This window comes from Strongylocentrotus purpuratus, unplaced genomic scaffold (genome assembly GCF_000002235.5).
Source record: "Strongylocentrotus purpuratus isolate Spur 01 unplaced genomic scaffold, Spur_5.0 spur5_scaffold_16, whole genome shotgun sequence".
Lineage (NCBI taxonomy): Eukaryota > Metazoa > Echinodermata > Echinoidea > Camarodonta > Strongylocentrotidae > Strongylocentrotus > Strongylocentrotus purpuratus.
In genome coordinates, this window is record NW_022145601.1 from 23,857,154 (window position 1) to 23,867,475 (window position 10,322).

At 35.5% G+C, this 10,322-nt stretch overlaps 1 protein-coding gene across 1 annotated transcript; it reads left to right on the forward strand.

The window, feature by feature from the left end:
• Window positions 1-3,678: 3,678 nt before the first annotated feature.
• On the forward strand, window positions 3,679-7,701 carry LOC105436675. The gene has a single exon (XM_030987090.1). The coding sequence runs from the start codon at window positions 3,793-3,795 to the stop codon at window positions 7,165-7,167; it is 3,375 nt and encodes a 1,124-aa protein (XP_030842950.1). The 5' UTR covers window positions 3,679-3,792; the 3' UTR covers window positions 7,168-7,701.
• The last annotated feature ends 2,621 nt before the right edge of the window (window positions 7,702-10,322 follow it).

Consider the following 10,322-nt stretch of genomic DNA (forward strand, 5'->3'; position numbering starts at 1 on the left):
CCCTAATATTATATGTTGATACCTGAACCGGTAAGTGTTCACAATTGCGTAATATATAAATATATATATTTGCATACATATATTATATGTATGGTACATTAACCGGACATCATAATAATCATAACCCTATACCCTAACCCAAAACCCTAAACCTACCCCTAAAATTTGGCTGTATAATTATTGTCCTGCTAATGACAATATCTACTTAATGACTCACTTTTCCACACCAAATGTCCGTCCAATTCCGCCTTTACAATAAGTTAAATTATATATATATATATATATATATATGGAAAGATTTATATAAAAATACTTTTATGAAAAATAGAATGTACAATCGGTGAAAGGACATGAATTTGTCCTGCCAATGACAATCTCTACTTAATGACTCACCTTTTTTCAGTCCAATTGTCCACCTTAAGTAAAATATTGTTATATATATAACCTTACATGGTACATTAGGTGGACATCATAAAAATCCTAACCCTAATGTTTACTTAATGACTCATTTTTTCACTCCAAATGTCCCTCCACTGACGCCTTTAGTGAAATTACATATATAGAGAAAGATATATAAACGAATTCGGCCTTCTATGAGAAATAAAACATAAAAACGTTAAGAGGACACCATATTGTCCTCCTAGTGACAATGTCTACTTTAATGACTGAATTTTTCACTCCAAATATCCCTCTAATGACGCTTTAAAATATAAATGTATATGTATATGATATTATACCATTAAACAAGAATAGTACACCTTTTATAAGAATCACCCAAAGTCTCAAGATCGCTGATGATATGGGACATTAAGTTTATTATCATGCATTCACGTAAGATTTTATAAAGATGTAATTTTGCAGGCCCTACCCGTATTACTCAAGGGACTTTTCTCTATCATTATGAATCAAACATTCATCCGACGTGGGAGGATGTTGAACGGTGTATCATCTATAATTGCTCATGGAAGAGTAAATTCAAGAAGGTGACATAACAAAATCGCACTCAACGGTTATGATATTTCCCTCCTTTGTGGTATTGCATACACATAATAACTGCTTTGCAAACCTAAAATGTTAAATGGTTGAGTAGAACCTTTAGGTCTTATATCAGTTGATGAGATTGACTATTGATATATGGAACAAAAATAACATCTTCAAACACGAAATCTAGTGCTTTCAAATCACTTCTTCAAATAATGACCTATAACTCCTACGCTCAAATATCTCTTTACAGTTTGCTGCAATCAGATTAACCTTTTTAATATGCCGTTCATAAACGAAAAGATTTGCGGAAAGCAGGTTCCATCAAACTTTCTTTTCTAAAATCAGGGTAATGCTTAGTCCCTAGACCTAGATAAAGCTTTTGCTGTCTTAAAATAATAATATGCTGCCTAATACTGCTTATTAATACCAGATTAAATTTATACGATGTAAAAAATATGAAATTCACTATATTTTAGAAGGACTAACTAAGGTGCAATAAATATTTATGAAATTTGACCATACAATTTTTTCCAATGGATAACAATGGATTATACCATCATCATACGACTAAGAGTGCCCAGTCCGTAGGTTCTTACTCGGATAAAAGAAGGTAAAAATTTACAATAAACTCTTACTTTGCTAGAGTTTTCGCTCGTTGAGATTTTACCAAAACATAAACAATTCTTTCTTTTCAAAAACCCTGAACTTCTTTAACCACGAATTATGTACAAAAGTGATGTGTATACAAACTTGTAGGGAATTTAATACATTTCAGATGAATATTTGTATATTATTATATTTCATGCATAAACATAATTGATTGCTCATCGGTTTGTTATTGTTTAATGCAATATTGAGAAAAGATTATACTTGTTTGTATATTTAAACTATATATAGTTTGTATCATTAGTTCTTTATAAAACTTCATTTCATGCTTAAGCTTTGATATACATAAATATATATATATATATATATATATATATATATATATATGTATATCACCACATACATGTATCTTGTTAGAGCATGAGTTAGAGCATGACAGCGGCACATCTCAAACAGGCATTTTCATATCATGTTGATGATGTTGATTTCTTTCACTCAAAGTGTGCTTGTTATAACAAAATATATACAATATATTTCAAGGATATGGATATGTATGTATTTTTTAAATTAACAAAAGACCATGTTATGCAATATTTACAATATTTAAAATTATATGAAGCGTTGTGGATGACAACAATAAGACAAAGAATTGTAAAATTGAACAAGTAAATAGCACAAGTGCTAGTCATGTCTTGCTCAAGAATAAAGAGTTTCTTGATGTAAGTTATAATTGCTCTATATGTATACACTAATGTACGTATAACCGAAATAAGATGTATAATGATTATAAAAATGATAATAATAAATATATAATAATGTTAGTAACAACAACAAAATCAATAATAATTATATTAATAGTGATAATAATAATAATAATAACAATAGTAATAATAACGATAAATAGCATTAACGACAAAAGTAATGTGATCAATTCACCTGAAGCTCCAACATTTGCACCGTCTAAAAATTGTAGGGTTATGATTAAGACTGCAACTTGATTTTAGGATGGGTTTAGGGTAAGGATTAGGTACATATTGTTAGATTCAGGTTTGAAGTTAGTCATTCTGTTAATGCGTGAAACTGACGACAGAGCATATGTTGACAAAAGAGAATGACCTTTAACTTTTATCTCTCTGTCACGCAATGAAGCCATGTCGAAGAGAAACAAAGAAGCGCGTGGTTCTGAGTTTCAAATTCAATATTGAAAACGATAAGCAAACACGATTTCTATTTTACTTATCTGAAAATGTTTGTTGGCATTTTGCCAGTGGATTGGATGGTTATACCAAGGTCAGCAATCTCAAGCAAGTTGATGAAGAAGGATAATTCTAATAGTCAACAATTATAAGCAAGGTCTAAGTAGAAAAATAAAAAAACATTTCGTAAATTGTTGTTATTATTATTAATATTATTATTTTTTATTATTGTATTATTATCCGTGGTCTTCTTTCAAGCGTTTGGGGGTGGTTACATATTTGTGTTCTCGTCATCTCAATTTATTTTTCTTCTTCTGTTTTTGATAATTGCTGGATCATAAGTACACCTTATGTACAATATATCCAATGTTTACTTTTAGGGGAAATGTTAAGAGAAATAGTCAATACGTGAAAGAGGACCATCCTGATATTATAACCTTTCTGTGGCAAGAGATTTTACAAATCAAATGTTTGTTTTGAAAGTTGCTTGTTAAATGTAGGTCTCTTTAATTGCATTGTTTAATTTTGCATCAAATATTATAAAAACAACAAAATTCACAATTATTAATGCATTTAACTTTTTCAACGAGGAAAGAACATTTACATTAACATTTTACTGAAAACATTCATAGTTTCTTTCGGAATTTCCTGCTGACGAAATGCATTTCGCAATCAAGCGTGTTTCACATTGTTTTCTTGAAAACCTTGAAATCAGCTTTAATGATAAGCTAGAAATAATGACAATCATAAGCTCGTTAACGTGATAGAGAGAAAAACGAAAGATAAGATAACAAACAGGTGCGTGTATTCACAGAGCGTCGTACTTGTTGATATCAAACCATTATTGTGGTTAAATATTATGGGATGCATTTAAGGTGATGACATCATTTCGTTCGTTGTTGTCACAGTTTATACTCACCCGAGTAGAGCTTCATTTTCAGATCGTAGCTCGGTCTTGTAATGTTTCGTTTTGCTGACAATAATTTAAATCCAAGATATCAACATCATGGCAATATTCAAACAAAAGAAGTTTTTCGGTTTTCTATTCATCATTCTCGTTGTCGGGAGCAACTGCAGTGGCAAAGTTGTTAACACACCAGATACCGAATCCTTGCCTACAACTCGCATCCCCGATGAAAATGATGATGCATCTGCGGTTCAGGAAATGGTTGTCGAGATGCAAGATCTTGGCACCCATTCATCTCTACAGCCACCTATTACAAATACAGGAGAAGACCTGGTCAGTGGAGAAGTAGCTACTCAGCCGAAAGATCCCGGCCATGGTTCTAAGCGGCACCAGTGTGGATTCATAGACTCGTGTGTTGGGAGATGTGGCTCTGGGCCGTCCGACCGTGATTCCATCTACACCTACATAGTTAGTACCGAGAAACGTACGCCTATCCGTACCGGTTACCTTTGTTTCTGTGATTCACGGTGTTCTCTGTATGGAGATTGCTGCAGTGATTACGACGTCCAGTGTCAATGTAACGGTAACGAACTGAACGGTAAAACAGATCTTACGCAGGAGACCGATGTGCTTGTCGAACATGAAGGGATATTAGTTGTCAGTCCCACTATCTCAATTGACGCTAGTTCAACAGGCCCTCAAGAACAGAGTGGTGAACTACTGGACGATCCAAGTATAAGGAGAGACATGCTGGAATGTAAACATTTGGATGAAGTCGAGTTTGGCTCTCTTCTGGTAGAAATGAAATGCCACCCAGACTGGAAGAACAAGAACATCGAGACGCTGTGTACTAACATTGACTATCGCGATGATATCGCAAAACTGTTCGTTCAAGGGGGTGACCATATTACCTACCGGAATATTTTCTGTGCTGAATGCAACTTCGTGAAGGTGTTTCATTTCTGGATCCAAGATGCTTATTGCTATGGAGAACTGCCGACCTCCGTCTACGAACAACCGGAACGTTTGTCAAATTATCTGAGGAAGAATTGCATGACGAAATTCCGTGTGCCATTCGGGTATGTATTTCGCCCATGCTTGAAAATGGTTGATAGCTGCCCCAAAGGAATATCACAAGAATCCGAATGGGTGGAGCAGAACTGCGTTTCTGGGCACCTGTCTGTGGTTACCGCGGAGAACACCTCGCCCAAGTTATGGGGTTCTACGTTATATCGCAACTCTTTATGCGCTGAATGCAACGGGGTCGACGAGAGCTTGATCAGGTGCCCGACAAAAGACATGCTCAAGAAACATTTCCTTCGTAACTCTACTCATCGAAATGATTCGAAACCATCAAATGGTGATGGTAAGATAACAAATCGAATTGTCACGAATTACAATATGGCAGCTAAAGATCAAAGCAGTACTGTCGTTTATAGGGGTAATGGACTGGTTGTTCCGATAGTAGACACGTGTGAAGATGGACAAGTATTCGACCCTTATTTAGGGAATTGCAGACAGCTCTACTGTTCGGATGGATATGTCCTTGTCAAACAAAATTGTGTGCCGGCAAAAGCAACGGATGAGCTGGACGATGACGATATCATAACTATGGTGGAAGCTATTACTGCTGTTATCAACGAAACGGTCGGTCTCGAAGACGAGCTGGTAATTACTGTTAAGATTTGCATGGAGTGGGATTATAGCGAGCATGACGTGAAGGCACCTGCGCCTGGCAAAGGCAAACTGCCCCCTGATCACCTCGTATTCAATAGCAGTGTATGGGACATTTATGTCAGTCCCATACACCCCAACGATTCGTTTACTGATCACGAGCTTACGGACTTTGCTTGCGAGGTCACTGTCACGATGGTGGTTTCAAATCCAGAGGAAATGACCAGAAACAATGCCAAGCAATTTGCCGAGATTCTTGGTAAGCTATCTGACCTCAATAACGCGAATGAAATGCATGTGTATGTCAATGATGTATATGTAAAGTCACCTGAAGAAGAAGATTATGCGTTCGTGGAAATACTTAATGGAAACTTGACTGACCTTAACTACTTGATTGGTCATTGCAAAAATGGGAACCTCACTATTGTAGAGCCATCTGACTTTACTATCTATACGAATGGGACCGACAACGACGTGTCTTCATGTCCGATTGTCTATGTGTATAGTACATCGCGTGTTTATGACTGTTACGAGAACTACTTATTTGGATATGAGAGTACCATCCCCGTCGATGAGCAGACATGTGGTGCCCTAGTATGTGATACCCAGTCGCCGATCGATCCAAAGTGTGAGCGAATCTTGTTGAATGAGACAGAATATGATACACTGCCGAATGGTAGCCTGATTACTTCGGGTGGCATCCTATACGACCCTCCAAATTATCACCAGACAACAGAAGGCGTTCTGATTTGTAATATGTATGTAAACGTTATTTCAGAAACCGTGGTCATATTTTTCGATTTTTCACGGGCTCAAACTATCATGACATATACCGGACTCGTCATATCTTCAGTGTGTCTTTCTGTTACTCTGCTGACGTACGTCATCTTTGGGGAATTGCGTACGTTGCCTGGGTTACACATCATGTCGCTAATCGTTGCCTCAATTGGTGGGAACATTACATTTATAGTAAGTCTCAGCCTAACGCCAGGGTCCTTGGATTGCCAAGTAACCGCGGTGATAATGCACTATTTCTTCTTGACGCGAGTGTTTTGGACCAACGCCATTGTCGTTCATGCCTTCCAGACATTTGGACCAAAAGTACGTGGGTGTGTCCATCGATCGTTCGACGTCCTCAGCAAAACCAGTGCTCGCTCGCGCGTACGCCAACACATACCGTACGCGCTTTACGCCTGGTGCACGCCAATACCATTCACTGCACTCGGGAGCGCATGGCATTTCTCCGCATGCGGACCATTACCCGTCTACTATGGTATGTACTTTTCTTGTTGGATCGCAGACCCGCTCTCGTTTCTGTACCTTTTTGTCTTGCCAATGGTACTGGTTCTTACCACCAACGCCATCCTGTTCGTTCCCATCGTATATAGCTTGCATACAGCCAGGAAACAATCCTCAAAGAAACTAAGTTCATTGAAAGGGCGAGACATGTTTAAAGACGCCAACAAAAAGCCGGGTGAGTTAGCCATTTATGCCAAACTTTCAACGACGGCTGGATTTTCGTGGTTGTTCGGTATTATGGCTGCTTTCACTGATCAAGATTTCTTATGGTACTTGTTTATTCTCTTTATGAGTCTCGAAGGACTCTTCATCTTTTTTTCTTTCTTCTGCAACCAGAGAGTCAAGAACTTGTATTCAAAGCGATTCGGTAAAAAGTGTAATGGACTGTATCTAGGTAGTCGGGATTATGGACAGTCAAGGAGCGCATATACTATTTCACATCAAGTCGAAAGAAGAACTTCTGGTCTACCAAAAGAGACATTCACGACACTAACTGTATGAAAATCACTTCATCCTTCTTTCAAATTTTATTTGAAAATTGCGAAATAGTCTAGCAAAACAATGAATAAGTCCCTCACCAATGTACTTCACTTGTTGGTATTCTAAGGGGAAAGACAATATACAGCATTATTTTGCGCGTGCATTCCGAGGCACTGTCATTTTTCTGATCATGCCAACTTATTAATACCTTTCTTTTTATATTCCGCGATACTATTTATAGGGTGATCTGGTGGCGTAGGAGGTAAACTGCTTGAAGATATTTGAAACAGCCATTTTTAAATAAAATTTCAATAGGACTATAATTGGAGGACCCAGAATTTTGGTTTCCGGTGTGGGGGTTCAAGTCCTTAAATTCGCTATTTGTGAAAGAATACCCAAACAAAAGAATGAAATAAATCCAAACAACAAATTCAAAAAGCAAAGCAAAAAATGAAACGTGTTTTCAGATGCATTTATCTATGAAATGCGTGACATGCAAAATAAGTATGTCAAAAGCTTAGTGAAGCTTAAGCTTTCTTTATAAAAATCCACAAGTTAAAAAAGATATATATATATATATATATATATATATATATATATTTCTATTGAGGTGCGTGCGAATAAACTAAAACTATAACTTATGCATGAAATGTTTGGCAGATTTGGCAGATAGATTCAAGACAACTGTCATCAAGACAAGTAAAGTATTAAGGTATACCTCCCCTCTCACCATTTGAAGGCCTATAGAGGTGATCTTAATTGACATAATGTTAAATTAAAAAAATAACAACTAATGTGCAATGCAGAAAATCGTGTTACGATGGTAAAACTTTGCAGTTCCTAACTGTCACTGTTTAGTTCTAAAGAATGTTAATAACTAATATAGATGTTTATACACTACATGTATATCTGTAAAGCGCATTGAGAGGGCCTGCGGTCCTGAAATGCGCTATATAAGGACGAACAATTATTATTATTATTATTATTATTATTATTATAAATATATGTTTGCTTGCAATTCCACAGAACCGTATGTGTTAATATTGTAGCTTATCGCAATTTATAAGGTATACACCGTATAATTATTTTGTTGTAGTTTCACCATTGGAAAAAAATTACCACCTTTTTTATTCTACAAGTTCGAAATAGACAACATTTATGATAAGTTTATGTTTTTAATATCACACATGAAGAATTCCAGGCGGACACAAAAGAAAAACAAGATGATATATAAGTATTAACTCTTTTCCAGATGACCTTTCGGTATGTGTAAGACGTAACCACAGACGGTTTAATCCAAGTAGTATCAAATTGTTGATACAACTCCAAATCTTTAAATCCATGTGCATTACGCCCAAGAAACCCATTAGCCTACATTTGAAAATATACATATACTGTATTTGCATTTGAAGGAGAAAATTTGGACTTTAATAACAAACTGCTGACCATACACAGCAATGTCAGTGGGTATTCCGTACGTTGAAATACGTGTATAATTGGTTTTCAAACAATATATTACCATGTATATACATGGTTATAATAAATCATTGTTGTACTTAAATAATAATTTACATATCGTTGTACTTAAATATTCAACATTCTAATGTATTTCGTAATTGTTTAAACATGTAGTCAAACAAATATTTTTGAGAAGTTTATGAGAATGACTTATGTATTACAATGATTGGGAACTTTCAAAAAGGGGAAAAGGTCGAAGAATGCTCTCTTTCCCGAAAGTTAATTTTGTTCTCACCTCTCTTCACGTAGTGATTGTGACATTATTTTTGTTAATTCTTGATGCACACAGTTTATGTCTTCTCGGAGCTTGATTGGTGACTCTCTAAACTCTTTTAATAGAGTGATTAATAAACTACTGATAATATATTTTTATAAACTGTTGTTATCAATAATAAATCATATTCTCACAATAATTAATCACTTTATTTAAATAGTTTAAAGGAAATGAGCCAAACTTTACGGGACACGGTGTATTTCAATTTTATTTGCTATATCTTATACAGAAACTCAGTGGGGGAATATTTCTACACTAATCGAAGGGTAACAAGGGAAAATAAAGTATAATGACACTTTTAATTTAGCATCAATCAGAGTAAACGACATGAAGGAAAAGACAACACTTACGGAAAAGTAATAAAGTGTGATTTACCCGGATACGAAAAGCTCCAGTATGTCCCCTTTTAATTGTACTGTGTCCCATTTGCAGGCCAACCAAAATTGAAAAGGCTTGAAAATGTTTTTAAATGGGAAAATAACGACCATTTTTTGTCGAATCGACTTTTAGGATTGCAATTAAAATTGTACCAAATGGTCGTACGTATTGTGCTGCGCAAAGATTCAATCAGTTTAATTATGGCCATAACAAGAATTGGGTTATCGGTGTAGACAAATGCTCTTGTACCCTTTACAGCTCATTTTATCTATGTTATTACCAAAGAAGAAAAAAGTATTAAAGTCAGTCAATCAATTGTATCTGACAGTGAAGTCTAGAAAGTAAACGGGTTTCCTTGCATAATTTGAATATTAGGACACTGCTAACGTTGAAATTTCACAAATAGGACATACGTGACTTGTTGATAATTCCTGCAAAGTTCTACAGAATTCGATGTTGGCTGCAAATGGGACATAACCTTTAATACTAATATCTAATACAAATTTTGAATACACTGCTTTGTAGTACAAATGCAATGTATATGGGTTCTCATGTGCTTCATACTTATTTCAGCAGTGATTCCCTCCTGGATATCTGAGTGGAATTCCATTTAAAAATCCGATTTGCATTTTAAATCCATAGTATTATAAATTTTGCTATTTGTTCATGTATTCTGTCTACCCGGTCTGCCCTTAACCCCTCTTCTACCTCTCTTTCTATAGTTTCCATACAATTTCTTCATACACTTTTCTGTCTTACTTCATTCCCCTTATTACTGCTGAATCTATTTTACACATTGCTTTTTCTTCTCTATCTTCTATCATTAAACTGCTTCCATATACGATTTTCCTACGTGTAACTTTTTTCTTTTTTTTTGTTGTGTGGTAACTACAACAACTAATTGCTGACGGATATTTTGATCATGTTGAATGGTACCATGATTGTGGTCGTTTTTTTTATTGTATTTTATGTATCACTTTTGTATCTATTCGGGACCAAGATGTAT

Bases quoted from the DNA above. Each gene is read 5' to 3' on its own strand.
- LOC105436675 (XM_030987090.1), top strand. From the start codon at position 3,793: ATGGCAATATTCAAACAAAAGAAGTTTTTCGGTTTTCTATTCATCATT.